At 41.1% G+C, this 14,674-nt stretch overlaps 1 protein-coding gene across 3 annotated transcripts in view; it reads right to left on the bottom strand.

The window, feature by feature from the left end:
• Positions 1-14,674, bottom strand: part of LOC129700879 (ERI1 exoribonuclease 3-like) — a 288,420-nt gene that overhangs the window by 248,921 nt on the left and 24,825 nt on the right. For all 3 annotated transcript variants that reach the window (XM_055641657.1, XM_055641658.1, XM_055641659.1), the window contains 2 exons: positions 11,621-11,882; positions 2,044-2,160 (listed from right to left, as the gene is read on the bottom strand). In XM_055641657.1, coding sequence (XP_055497632.1) covers positions 2,044-2,160; positions 11,621-11,875 — 372 coding nt within the window. In that variant the 5' untranslated portion in view covers positions 11,876-11,882. Of the gene's footprint in view, positions 1-2,043; positions 2,161-11,620; positions 11,883-14,674 lie in introns of those variants that run through there.

Below are 14,674 nucleotides of genomic sequence, written 5' to 3'. Positions count from 1 at the left end.
AAATCAGTATCTCGTTCTTGCTTTTTCCCCAATATTCCTTAATTCTGTTTGCCCTAAGAGCTAAATCTAACTCTTTCTTGAAAACATCCAGTAAATTGGCCTCCATTGCTTTCTGCAGCAGAGAATTCCACAGATTCACAACTCTCTGAGTGGAAAAGAAATGTCCTCATCTCAGTCCTAAATGGCCGAACCCTTATTCTTAAACTGTGACCTCTGGTTCTGGACTCCCCTCAACAAGGGGGACATTTTTCCTGCATCTAGCCTGTCCAATCCCTTAAGAATTTGATATGTTTCTATAAGATCCCCTCTCGTCGTTCTAAATTCGAGAGAATACAAGCCCAGACGACCCATTCTTTCATCATATGTCAGTCCCGCCACCCCGGGAATTAACCTGGTGAAACTACACTGCACTCCCTCAATAGCGAGAATCTCCTTCCTCAAATTACAGTGGCCAACATAATGTTTGGGACAAAGAAGCATCATTTATTCATTTGCCTCTGTCCCATCTGCCCCACCACTCGCCACATCTTCTCATCTCCCCCGCTGTCTGCTTTCCGCAAAGACCACTCCCTCCATAACTCCCTGGTCAATTCTTCCCTTCCCACCCGTACCACCCATTTTGAGTTACTAAATTTTGAAAAAAGGCTGGCAGGACAGGATCATGGGTTTGGTTTAGTCCAGGGGTCGGCAACCTTTTTTTGCATAGGGGCCAGGACCCATTTTTGTGAGCGGATGCCGATCTGCAGTTTCCAGATCACTAGCATGCCCCAGGACTGGCTGCAGTTCCCAGATCTCTCGTGTCCCCGGGACTAGCTGTAGTTCCGAGGTCGCCTGCGAGACCCGGGACTGGCTGTACCACCAGGTCGCCTGCAAGGCCCGAGACTAGCGGCAGTTCGCAGGTTGCCTGCCCTGGGACTGGCTGTAGCATCCAGGTCACCTATGAGCCCCGGGACTAGCTGCAGTTCCCAGGTCGCCTGCGAGCCCCAGGACTAGCTGCAGTTCCCAGGTTGCCAGCGAGCCCCGGGGTCTAGCTGCAGTTTCGCTGCACAGTCCCGGCGGCCTATCGCAGCCACCCGAGTGAGTTGCTGGCATGATCCCCGACCCCCTCCTTCTCAACGCTCCTGCACACCCCACAACTGTACCCCTGGCAGCCCAGCCATGCTGACCCAGGCCAGACTCCCCACACGCTGTGGAAGGAACTCTCTTCCCCCAGCTGTGCTGCCCTTTTACAGCCGCTGTACTGAGGGATAGACAAATCTATCTTTCTTGGCTAACAATCTAATCTTCAGCCTCCAAATCGCAGGTACATTTTCGGGCCTTATTTTAGGGTAAAAAATAGTGTCTTCATTGTCGGGAAATACGATATATATAGGCACAAATTTCACAGCTATTGCCAAAAATAGAAAATAAAACTTGCAAAGTTTGCTGTATTCTTTAAAAGTTAGCTGCCAAAAAGTCAAATTTTTAAAAAAGTAAAACATTCCAATGATACAGCAACTTAATGTATATCCAGTAAACTCCTTTAGAGGGTGTTGCATCAATTCTCAGACTAACCTTACTAATTATTTATCAATTTAACACCAGTCTCCAGAGGGCCACAATTCCATTGATTCACACATATCAACTGATCAAACAGCCAATCTAAAGGTCCTGCAATGTGAATTAAACATTTTATTCCAAAGGGTTACCACAGCAATTAACACATTGTGACCAGAGATCACTAAACCATCATTTAAGATCATTTAGATTATCTCAGCAAACACCCCAACATATGTGGTGCTCACAGGCTCTTTCTCACTGTTCAACGTTCATTTGGAATATTTCATATAAATGTGAAATATGATTGACCTCCTCAATCCCAAATTAAATTAGAAAAAAATCAACATCTATTAATCAACTGAATGTTAGCCACAAAATGCAATATTTGACAATGTAAGGCTAAATGTATAAGAACATTAAGCTTTAGAATATCTTCAAAATATATTTTACACTAATTTAGATAAAATTCATAAGGTAAAAAACACCTGGTTATTTTATCCATACCTCTGTGCAAAATGGTGTCAGCATTGGATGTACAACTGGTTGAACATACGTATGAAAAATAGATTCAATCTCCATGGTCCTGCCATGTAACTTTAGGATTGGGAATTCAATAATTTCCTGGAGTAGAAGAGAAAAGAAATTATAAACCATCAGATAAATTTCTTTGTTCACAGACGATCATATAAAGAATTAGATATTTATTAGATTCACCTATTTAGATCTTAGCAATTATTGTTATGAAATCAAATTTAGTTTCTCTACATTATTTAGACTATCTGAGAAGTACTAATTTAAGACAAGGCTGTGGACTTGCTGGAACTTGAGCAGTGCACAGAAATGTAAATATATTCAAGAGTTGGAACCCAAAGGATCTTATACAAGATTAAAAAAGAAATATAGACAATAACGGAACATAAGATAGACAAATCTCATAGACTTGTTGGTTTGCACCAAGGACAGAAAATATATGGGTGAGGAAACTGATGGTGCATCAATCATAACTTGCCAAATCACGGCCGATTCTAGAATTGTGCTTTAGGGAGAGATAGGAGAAACCAGGAAACCACAAATATGAGTTGAGCATTAGTTATGTGGGTGGTATTAAAATATATTATCAGGAAAAGAACAAACATTTGGACAAATATCAACTGATTAAAGTGAATCAATATGATTTTGTGAAGGCTGTGTTATGTTTGATTAATCTCACCCTTTTTTGTGGAGATTACTAATACGCTGCATTAGCAGGCACATTTCGATGTTGACATCTCAAAATGCATTTGATAAAGTTTCACATCAAGAGTCATTAGCAAATATGAAAAGCTATGTTTTGGAGGTTGCCAAATGAGAGATTAGACACAGAAATCTACTGGGTGCTGAAAACACTTCCAAAGACACAATTGGTAATCTAAACATTTCATTGTCTTAGAAATATAGAAACATAGAAATTAGGTGCAGGAGTAGGCCATTCGGACCTTCGAGCCTGCACCGCCATTCAATATGATCATGGCTGATCATCCAACTCAGTATCCCGTACCTGCCTTCTCTCCATACCCTCTGATCCCCTTAGCCACAAGGGCCACATCAACCTCCCTCTTAAATATAGCCAATGAACTGGCCTCGACTACCCTCTGTGGCAGAGAGTTCCAGAGATTCACCACTCTCTGTGTGAAAAAAGTTCTTCTCATCTTGGTTTTAAAGGATTTCCCCCTTATCCTTAAGCTGTGACCCCTTGTCCTGGACTTCCCCAACATCGGGAACAATCTTCCTGCATCTAGCCTGTCCAACCCCTTAAGAATTTTGTAAGTTTCTATAAGAACCCTTCTCAATCTCCTAAATTCTAGAGAGTATAAACCAAGTCTATCCAGTCTTTCTTCATAAGACAGTCCTGACATCCCAGGAATCAGTCTGGTGAACCTTCTCTGCACTCCTTCTATGGCAATAATGTCCTTCCTCAGATTTGGAGAGCAAAACTGTACGCAACTGTACAAAACGTGTCTTGGGCTCAGCAGACAATTGCAGGGGAGAAAATAGTGACTGGGGAAGGCTTGGATGTAGGAATTGAAAGTGTGGGGCAGCAGTTGGGGTTAGGTGAGGGGGAAATAGAGCAATTATCTGAAAGAAGACCAAATGAAGGAAAAGTAAAAATGGGTGTCAGTGCCCTTTAATATCTTCAAAGAATATTCATGTATTTTCTTTCTGCCTTTCCTTTCATATGGGAGCCAAGCATTTATTTGCTGAAGCATGCAGGGCAGTGGATGTGGTTTAAAGATTGTATCTTCAAGTGGCTGGTTATGGAAGCTGATGGCCTCTGGGCCTCCAGTCAGCTGATGGCCTCTGGGCCTTCTCAGCTCCACAATATTATTTCCTTGCATTCCAATGGTGTATCTTCTATCCATTTACTTATTTACTGGGGTACTTTCTTATTTTTCCTCATTGCACACACATTCTTTGCCATGATTTGTGCAGTTTTTCCCAGTTGCCTTTTAATTAATCCATGATGTAAATTAGTGTTGTACATTATGGATTTTTTTTCCAGCTGGAAGGGAACAAAAAATTGATCTAAATGTGCAATTTTTGATCTTTGCAAATGATATTTAATAAAATTCTACATGGTTTATGCTGAAAGTCATGAACTGTGCATGAATAAGGTGCTCTCCCACATCCCAGTCACTGTTTTCATATGTAAAAATACACAAAGGTAATTTGTATTCATAACTGCCATGATGCAAAGCATCTCCAAAAGTGAAGGTATCTGTGAACAGCTACCTGCAGCTCATAGACACTGTCAAGAGGCAGGGGCTCATGCTGTCATGGTGAGATCCCTTTACAACCAATGACCCACCTCCCATAGGAAACATGTGGAAGGTATGTCTGGATATCACAGCTGAAACTAAGGTATTTTTAATATACATTTGAATTTAAATTGTTTGATGGTACTTATAAATGGAACACTGTTTACCTCCTTTACTTATAACTATACTAGGTCAATTATAATGGACCAAAGAAAACCAATTGAACATCCAGCCTTTGTGGTCTCTGTGACTTAGCTTTTTCCTGGCATACACAAATGAGCCAACAGGAAAGCTCAACTAGTCTGACCTTCATGTTCCATGGGTCGACAGCAAAATATATTCCAACCAATGAACAAATAAGCAATTGACAAATTATGATGAATAGGAAATAACAGCAGAACCAACAATATTCAAGCTATCTGAAAATTGTTATTTACAAGGATACACACAAAAAAAGAAAGGAACATGAGAATAGATACAAAGTGCTGGAGCATCTCAGCAGGTCAGGCAACATCTTTGGAGAAAATAATAGGTGATGTTTCAGGTCGGAACCCTTCTTCTGATAGTCCACTACAAGGAACATGAGAAATCTAGCCTAAGCAAATTGACATGAAAATAATTAAAAACTATGTTTAATATGATTCATGGAATGCTATTTTTTCCCCTCAAACAGTGACCACCAGGATGCTTTCATCCCAACTCATTGCTAAGATGTACAAGTACTGTGCAAATACAGATTAGTTTGTTACCCGAGAACAATGGTCAGAAATAAAGTATTAACAGGTTATATCTGCAAAGTAAATACATTGGATTAATTAAGAAAATGTAATCTAATTGAGTTTCAATGATCTAAGTTATGAAAAAATGTATATACTGAAAATAAGATAGACAATTATTCTTCATAAAATAACATATTTCAAAGTTACCATACTGTGGTGTTGTCATTTCATATTTAACGAAAGGTGGGAATTTGCCTTTTCATTTGGGTTAGATGCCCATTCAACTCACTGTTTCGGAGACATAGGAGACTGCAGACTTCAAAAAAGAAAAATCAGTGTGCTGTGACATTAAAAAAAAAATGCATTTACACCTGTTAGAGCTAGCAGGACTAAGTGTACTTGGATAGCAATAATGTTGCGAGCAGATTTTCAATCTCAACATTTTTTAAACACTAATAACTCTTTTATTTTTCATTGATGGGAAAAATCCTCGACACCTGATGAGTGGAGGGGGACTAAGTAAGATGGCCAAAAATCACAGCCGTACGTGGTACCGTTTTTTCTAAAATCCATATAAAGTGCAAACAGGAAGTGGTCAAGATTAGACTTTTAATTATATAGAAGGCAAGGCAACTTTAATTAGGCAAGGCAACTTTAATTAGGCAACACAGCTTTAGCATTTCCAATCCAAACCAAAGGCAACACAGCTTTAGCATTTCCAAACCAAAGGCAACACAGCTTTAGCATTTCGAAAACCAAAGGCAACACAGCTTTAGCATTTCGAAACAATATTCAAACCACATTAAGGGCACTGACAGGTCAGTAAAACCAGTCACAGTTTAGTAGACAAAGTGTTCAAGAAGGAACTGCAGATGCTGGAAAATCGAAGGTACACAAAAATGCTGGAGAAACTCAGCGGGTGCAGCAGCATCTATGGAGCGAAGGAGATAGGTAACGTTTCGGGCCGAAACCCTTCTTCAGACTGATAGAGGGTGGCGGGGAGTAGGAAGGAAAAAGGGAGGAGGAGGAGCCCGAGGGCTGGGGGATGTGAGGAGACAGCTCGAGAGCTAAGGAAGGGGAGGAGACATCAAGGGTTAACAAAATTGGGAGAATTCAATGTTCATGCCCTCCGGATGCAGGCTCCCCAAGCAGAATATGAGGTGCTGTTCCTCCAATTTCCGGTGTTGCTCACTCTGGCAATGGAGGAGACCCAGGACAGAGAGGTCGGATTGGGAATGGGAGAGGGAGTTGAAGTGCTGGGCCACTGGGAGGTCCTAGTGCCAGTCTGCCCAGCCTTGCTAACCTCAGTGGCTGTTCCACTGAGTCTTCCCCATCCCCCTCTAACTATGTGACCCCTGCTCTTCCCCACCCACACTGCAGCCCTCTCACCCCCTGACCACCCACCACCCACACATCGCCTCGCCCCCAGTCCACCCACCTGCCTCCCTCCGGCCCCAACCCCCACCCCTGCCTGGGGTTCACCACCCCCCCCCCGACCTCCCCCTCTCCCACACCAAACGGTCTGTCCTCAGCAGAGGTCTTACCTTTGTCCCCCTCCGTCCCCACCTCAATGAGTTCCGCGCCCACCACGACTTGGAGCTCTTCTACCGTCGCCTCCGCCTCACAGTGCACTTCCACGGGAAGCAGTCCTCGTCCCCCATTGATGACCCCTTTTCCCGTCTCCAACGCACCCCCTCCTCATGGAACCCCCCTCATGACCTCCCGGCTTTGGAACTCTTTATCCAAAACTGCCGTCGCGAAATCAACCGCCTCAACTTCTCCATTCCCCTGTCTCACTCCAATCTCTCCCCCCCTGAACGCACTGCCATCGAATCACTCTGCAACAACCCAGTTTGGGTTATCAAACCAGCCAACAAGAGAGGTGCCGTGGTAGTCCAGCGCGTCGATCTCTACAAAGCTGAGGCCACGCGCCAACTCTCGGACTCCTCCTCCTACTTATCCCTGGACCATGACCCCACTGACGAGCACCAGGCCACCATCTCCAGCACCATCACCGATTTCATCACCGACTTCATCAACTCCCACGCCCTGCCCGACCGACTGCCTTCCGAGCCTCCAACCTCATTGTTCCCCAGCCCTGCACGGCCCGTTTTTACCTTCTCCCCAAAATCCACAAACCTGAGTGTCCCGGTAGACCCATTGTCTCTGCCTGTTCGTGCCCCACCAAACTCATCTCCACATACCTTGACTCCATACTATCCCCTTTGGTCAAATCCCTTCCTACCTATGTTCAAGACACCTCAGCCACTCTCTGCCGCCTCCACGCATTCCATTCTCTAGGCCCTCACCCCCTTATCTTCACCATGGACGTCCAGTCACTCTACACCTCCATCCCCCACCAGGATGGCCTCAAAGCCCTCCGGTTCTTCCTCGACCAGAGGAGCAACCTGTACCCAGTGTTCAGTGTTATTCTGACACTCTCCTCTTGCTCTGAGGCACCACTAGCAGAGCTGGTCCATACCCATTTTCACTAATAAATTTCATTTTTGACTCCTCCCATTTCCAGAGTAAGATGGGGGGGGGGGGAACAGGAAGTGGTCAAGATCAGGCTTTTAGTAATGTCGTTAATAGACCATGGGACCCATTGGGGGGGGGGGGGGGGGGCCGATACCCCAGAGATCCCCCTCAATCGCCCGGCTGCCTTGTGCTCAAACACCAGGATCGTGGGACCAAAATGCAACCAGAACTTGATGAGCAGCTCCTTCACATATTGGTAGAGGGGCAGCAACCTTGTTACCGTTGGCAACATCCCATTGTGATGTCATTGTGGCAGTTGGCAGCCAGCTTGAGAGCCCATTGTTACCGTTGGCAACGTCCCATTGTGATGTCATTATGGCCGTCGGCAGTCAGCGTGGGAGCCCATTGTGATTGGTGCACTGTGAGAGGCATTGTGACATCATCACTGTGAAAAGGCTGTCTGCGATAAGGCCGGTTTGTCTTTTTTAAAAATTTCAATGATTAATAACTTTGGAAATATAGGTGGAAATGCGACAGGAATTTGTTTATCGCCACCAGGGGGAAAATGTGAGTAGGGTGAGTGAAAATGGGAAGGCTGTGGCCTATCGTTTGTAAGAAGATAGGAGTTAACCAGATTGGCACACACACACACAAGCCAAACATTTTTAGTTATATATAGAGATAAGCTGAGAGCCAAATGTGAAGAGTGAATGAATCCCCCATTTAGGAAGCCAAAGCTCTACTGCTGGGCACAGTGGGCAGTCCAGCAACAAAGCAGTTAAATGTAACAACATGCAACTTTTGGCAAATGTCAGATACTAATTCTCATCCATACGTACTGATACCCAAGACCTGTCAGCTAGCAGCTCCTTTCAGAACCACCAGTTAGAATGATTTGGACTAACATACTGTGAATTACTTTCAGCCCAGATGAGTAATTTGTGGCTCTTCAGCTAATCACAGAACCTCAATGGAACACCACTAATGTATATTTCTTGAACAATGACTTGAGCAATCACACATGCATATTTACAACTTGCCATTCACATTCTGCTGCATACATTTCTTACAGAATTCGGGGCAGGTCACTGGCAAAGGTATGCTTGGGAGAGAATGGGGGTGGAGGTGGATTACAGATATAAAGCAGTATCTTGTGATTTAATGTGGGACATGTTTGATGGATCAGTTGGTCTTTCCTGACAATTGGTTTGAAATACTTAGAAAACTATCTGATTTTGAACTAGATATAATATTGAGTAATCTTTTTACCATGAAAAAAGCTAGATTGTTTTGATTTTGAATGAAAGGGTACACAAATTCTGATCAGGAGATGGTTTAGTTGGGATGGACAATAACTGTTTGCCTTGGCAGTGATGGCAACATCACAAAAAATAAATAATAGAAATCATGAACCATATCTAATAAGCATTGTAATTAATGTTTCAGTAGGACATTTTACCATCTTAAAAAAACACATACCAATTTGTGAAAATAATAAGTCTGAAATTGATAATTTTTGTGGATTTGTTGTGTAGATTTTTATCTTCCACTTGCTTGTCATGTTACAATGTCTGGATTCATTGCATTATTATATTATACCTTATTATTCAGAGTAATACTGATGAGCCTACTCACAAACTTAAGGAAGAAAAGGTGTCTTGAAAAGCTCTCAAACATGATTTGGCAGAGATTTTAATTATAATAGTTAATACCACCTAAACTTTACAGTAAAATCTTTTCTAAGAAATGGTACTTCTCAACATCTTCTTGTAACAAATTGATGGACAAATAAAATGTTGTACATGAACTTGTCTTTAAATATACATTTTGGTTTTTGATTTACACTATAGGCTTCTCTAAATAATTTATGGCATGATAAATTTATTGCATAGTGGAAGCTAACTGCAAATAAGAATTGCCAAATAATTAGATTTTAGTGCAATGCTTACAAATTATCCGCTGATTTGTCCAGACTTGTTTGTCAGCTGTTGTGCTTTAGGTCATCTTTGACATTTTGGTGTTTGTGTTTTAATTGCTGATTTACACTTTGACAACCGAGTCTTGATGCCTGGTGTCCAGGCCGTGATGTCTAAGGGGATTCAAGACAATTAGAAGTGAAATCCACAACTTAGAAATAATGTTTATTCAGTTATTTTTAAGATTTCAGTTAAGAGAGCAATATGGAATTAATTCTCCATATTTTCAAAATAGCTGGAGGATTAAATTTATTGGACATTTTGTGATATACAATGTAATTCATGAATAACACATATGGAAAGAACATTTGTGTACCATAAGAATTACTGTTGTCATTTTTAATTTCATTCTGAAAATAATCATAGAATCGCAAAAATATTGGGGCAGAAAAGTAGATATTCAGTCAGTGTGTATGCCTGCCCACAAATTCAGCTCATGGCTGAATTCCAAATTTGATTTTAATTCTACATCTGATAAATAATAATCATTATTAGAAATTATTTGTGATTACGAGCTTTCCCCTTCATCATTTAATGAAATGTAATATCTCATTTTTTAATATTTCAGTCAAATTCCTTTAGAAATATTGAATAAATAGAAACTGATTGTTTGAATACCTTGTACAGAAAAAACCCTGATCAACTCATTTCATGGACAGGAATCGAAAATATTTTGAAACCAACATTGACTTTTAACTATTACTAGCTCAATCCATTTATGCACCAATATGAATATATTGCTGTAATAGTTTTAAGTAAACTATTTACAGATAAATAAGTAGCTTTAAAAAATAACCAAATTAAGATTCACTCTCTAGGTTGATGAAAAGCATTGTTGCAAGATGCCAACACCTGTGGAATTTTACACCTGAAACCGTGTCTTTATGGGAGAAAATCTTGATGTGCTCAGTGTTATTAAGCTGTCCAACTAGGATAAATGTCAAGTCTTCTGTGCAGCCTGTTGAAATATAGCTTACATTAATTGACAAGGTTGATCAGATATTTCAATAGGCTTAAATGTTTTCCAGTCAGGAAGAAAAAGGTAAAAATCGCACATGAAATAGACAGAAACTACAGATGCTGGAATATAAATGGAAAAACCTAAAATGCAAGAAATAGTCAGCAGGCAAGACTGAATCTGGGAAGAGATACAGCGTCACCCATATCTCCCATTCACCATAATTATCCAATTGATAAACATTTTTTACCAGAGAAAAGTCACCAGCCATGACCATGTCTGGAATGGAAGAACACTATATTTATTAAAATAAATTGCACTATTAGGGTCTTCCATTGTAAATTCTATTAACAATTCTTGATTGTTTTTAATGAGCATCCATTTGCTTAAACACTTAAATAAATTTTATTTTGTTGATCTGAATGATTCAGATTAGAAAACACCCCCTCTCTTGCATATCCTGTCATTAATAGATCAAACACATTCTCATTTCCCCAATGGTTATCCAATATTCCATTTGCCACTGCAGAAATTATCCAAGATGGAAAAACTCCAGAAAACAACTGCAGTGTTCATCCCATGCCACTAGATGTCACTATTGCAATTAGTAAATATTAAAATGATATATTTACAAAGCCAGCCAAGGACATCTGAAGACAAACATAAAATACTGGAGTAACTCAGCGGGTCAGGCAGCATCTCTGGAAAGAAGGAATGTGTGACGTAAAGAAGAGTTTCGACCTGAAACATCACCTATTCCTTCTCGCCAGAGCTGTTGCCTGTCCCGCTGAGTTACTCCAGCAGGTCTCAAGAAGGGTCTCAACCTGAATCGTCACCCATTCCTTCTCTCCAGAGATGCTGCCTGTCTTCGGTATAAACCAGTATCTGCAGTTACTTCCGACATACGGACATCTGAAAGTGGATCATGTCATAATTATCAGATCATGTCTCTCACAAAACACAAAGCTGTGCACCTCCAGCTTGGAAATGGGAAGCTTAATGATGTTGTGAGCTTAGAATCTTGAATCAACAGCATGTCTTTCCACAAGTTTATTATTATATGGTTGACACAAGCACTATTGTAAATGGTTAATGTTAACATTGGGGATTAATTCCAAGGAATGGAAAAACAGAATATGTCTGAGACAAATGTACCTGTGGGTGTATCAGTTGTTTTTCGCATGTCGCTTCAAAGTCCAAAACCAAAAAATTGTGGTAGGTTTGAGGATGAAATGAAGATTTGGATGAAGCCATGTTGTTAACAACCCACAAAGGTGGCGATGGAATGTTTGAGAATTGCCTGTTGGCCACCGATTCTGCACTTGGTCTCCCAAAAGATCTTCCCGATCCAGCAACTTTGTATAAAATACAAACGTAGCCACTTCTCATCCAATGGGCAAGCTTCACCATTGGGTTTCTGTAACAAGAAAAATAATTGAAATTCAAAACATGAGGAAAGCATAAAAATCTGTGAGACTATTTGTGTTCTGAAAACTGTATAACAAACAAAAAATTGTCCTTTCAACTGGGGATGAATTATTATGTATTGTAGTTTCACAGAAATTTGAAAGAAACCAACAACTGAGTCTTGGTCCTCTCTGCCCTCCCAACTTCAGCCTCCACCAAGCAACAAACATACACCTATTTCTTCATTGATTCCAAGCTTAGAAAACCATTCCAAAATCATATTAACATGTAATCATTTGTTTTGTAACAGTAATTTTCACTTTGAACGGCAACACTCTGCAAGTGTACTGGCAGTAGTTTGCAGTACAAAATATAAAACTCATGGCATTTAGGTTGCGTGGAGTTCTGAATTTTACATATACACCAATTGACCAAAGAAAAATTGGCAATCTCGCAAGCATGGAAAGCGAGTGTGGTCACTTCTTGCGTTTAATCAATGCAAGCTAACTGCCAAAAATAATGATACCAGGAACATCAAGTATTTACAGAGCCTTGAGCAACAAACAATTTGCTAGAGGAACTCAGCGGGTTGAGCAGCATCTATGGGGAAGTGGGGGGTGGGTATGGTCAATGTTTTGGGTTGAAAATTTGCATCTGGACCCTGCATTAAGAGAATCAATTTATTTAATATAAGAGCAAGTGTAACTATTGCAAAGATAATGATTTTTTTAAGTAATTTCCAACATGGAAACACCTGTATGGATGCACAGTAGGAGTATGCTGAATATTTTACTCCTAAGCTTTTCTTATGCTCAGCAGACAAAGCTCTAGATTCATCCTTGCAGTAATACTATATTAGTCAAGCATAAAAGTAGCATTTAGCAAATGCTAGGATCAGTTCCTGTGGATTGGAGGGTAGCTAATGTTATCCCACTTTTTAAGAAAGGCAGGAGAGAGCAAACAGGGAATTATAGATCAGTTAGCGTGACATTGGTGGTGGGGAAGATGGTGGAGTCAATTATAAAAGTTGAAATAGTGGCACATTTGGATAGCAGTACCAGGATCGATCTGAGTCAGCATGGATTTACAAAGGGGAAATCATGCTTGACTAATCTTCTGAAATTATTTGAGGATGTAACCAGGAAATGGACAAGGGAGAGTCAGTGGATGTAGTGTACCTGGACTTTCAGAAAGCCTTTGATAAGGTCCCACATAGGAGATTAGTGGGCAAAATTAGAGCACATGGTATTGGGGGTAGGGTACTGACAGGGATAGAAAATTGGTTGGCAGACAGGAAACAGAGTAGGGATTAACAAGTCCCTTTCAGAATAGCGGGCAGTGACTAGTGGGGTACCACAAGGCTTGGTGCTAGGACCGCAGCTATTTACAATATTAATTAATGATTTAGACGAAGGGATTAAAAGTAACATTAGCAAATTTGCAGATGACACAAAGCAGAGTGGCAGTGTGAACTGTGAGAAGGATGCTATGAGGATGCAGGGTGACTTGGACAGGTTGGGTGGGTGGGCAGATGCGTTGTAATGTGGATAAATGTGGGTTTATCCACTTTGGTAGCAAAAACAGGAAGGCAATTATCTGATTAGTGTCAAGTTGGGAAAAGAGGAAGTACAACGAGATCTGGGGGTCCTTGTTCATCAGTCACTGAAAGTAAGCATGCAGGTACAGCAGACAGTGAAGAAAGCTAATGGCATGTTGGTCTTCATAACATGTGGAGTTGAGTATAGGAGCAAAGAGGTCCTTCTGTAGTTGTACAGGCCCTAGTGAGGCCACACCTGGAGTATTGTGTGCAGTTTTGGTCTCCAAATTTGTGGAAGGACATTCTTGCTATTGAGGGAGTGCAGCATAGGTTCACAAGGTTAATTCCCGGGATGGCGGGACCGTCATATGTTAATAGAATGGAGCGACTGGGCTTGTATACTCTGGAATTTAAAAGGATCAGAGGGGATCTTATTGAAACATATAGGATTATTAAGGGATAGGGAGGCAGGAAATATGTTCCCAATGTTGGAAGAGTCCAGAACCAGGGACCACAGTTTAAGAATAATGGGTAGGCCATTTAGAATGGAGATGAGGAAAAGTTTTTTAACTCAGAGAGTTGTGAATCTGTGGAATTCTCTGCCCCAGAAGGCAATGGAGGCCAATTATCTGGAAGCGTTCAAGACAATAAGATAGAGCTCTTAAAGATAGTGGAGTCAAGGGATACAGGGAGAAGGCAGGAACGGGGTACTGATTGCAGATGATCAGCCATGATCACAGTGAATGGCGGTGCTGGCTCAAAGGGCTGAATCGCCTACTCCTGCACCTACTGTCTATTGTCTAATTGAAGCCTTCTATGCACAGTAATGTTAACAACACATCTTTATGGGTGCTTTACCGTTAAAGATAATATAAATTTAAAGTTTTGCTGTGGCTGTTACTAGATGTGGAACATTAAGAATGGGTGCAAAGGAACATACAAAGCTTGAGGATTGAAAATTAATTTTGAGTGAGAGTAAGGGGGAAAAAAAGGAAATAAATCAAATAACAAGGCATATATCCCAAAGGGACATATCCCAGGGAGAGGTTCAATGGATCAAAATGGAAAAGATGGTGGTGGATCAGAGGAAGTAGAGAATAAGAACAAATATCAGTGGACTTACTATTGAACTTCATTATGGATGTACAAAAAAGAAAGCTGTGGAGAGATTTAAAGGCAAGGCTGAGAATCTTGAATTCAATTATCTGGAGAATAAGGTCTCAGTGGAGTTAGGCAGGAATGAGATGGCAGTGATAGAAATTTCC

The sequence above is a fragment of the Leucoraja erinacea genome, chromosome 10 (genome assembly GCF_028641065.1).
Source record: "Leucoraja erinacea ecotype New England chromosome 10, Leri_hhj_1, whole genome shotgun sequence".
In the NCBI taxonomy this organism is placed as follows: domain Eukaryota; kingdom Metazoa; phylum Chordata; class Chondrichthyes; order Rajiformes; family Rajidae; genus Leucoraja; species Leucoraja erinaceus.
The sequence above is the reverse complement of the archived record's forward strand: the minus strand, read 5'-3'. Positions and strand labels throughout refer to the sequence as shown.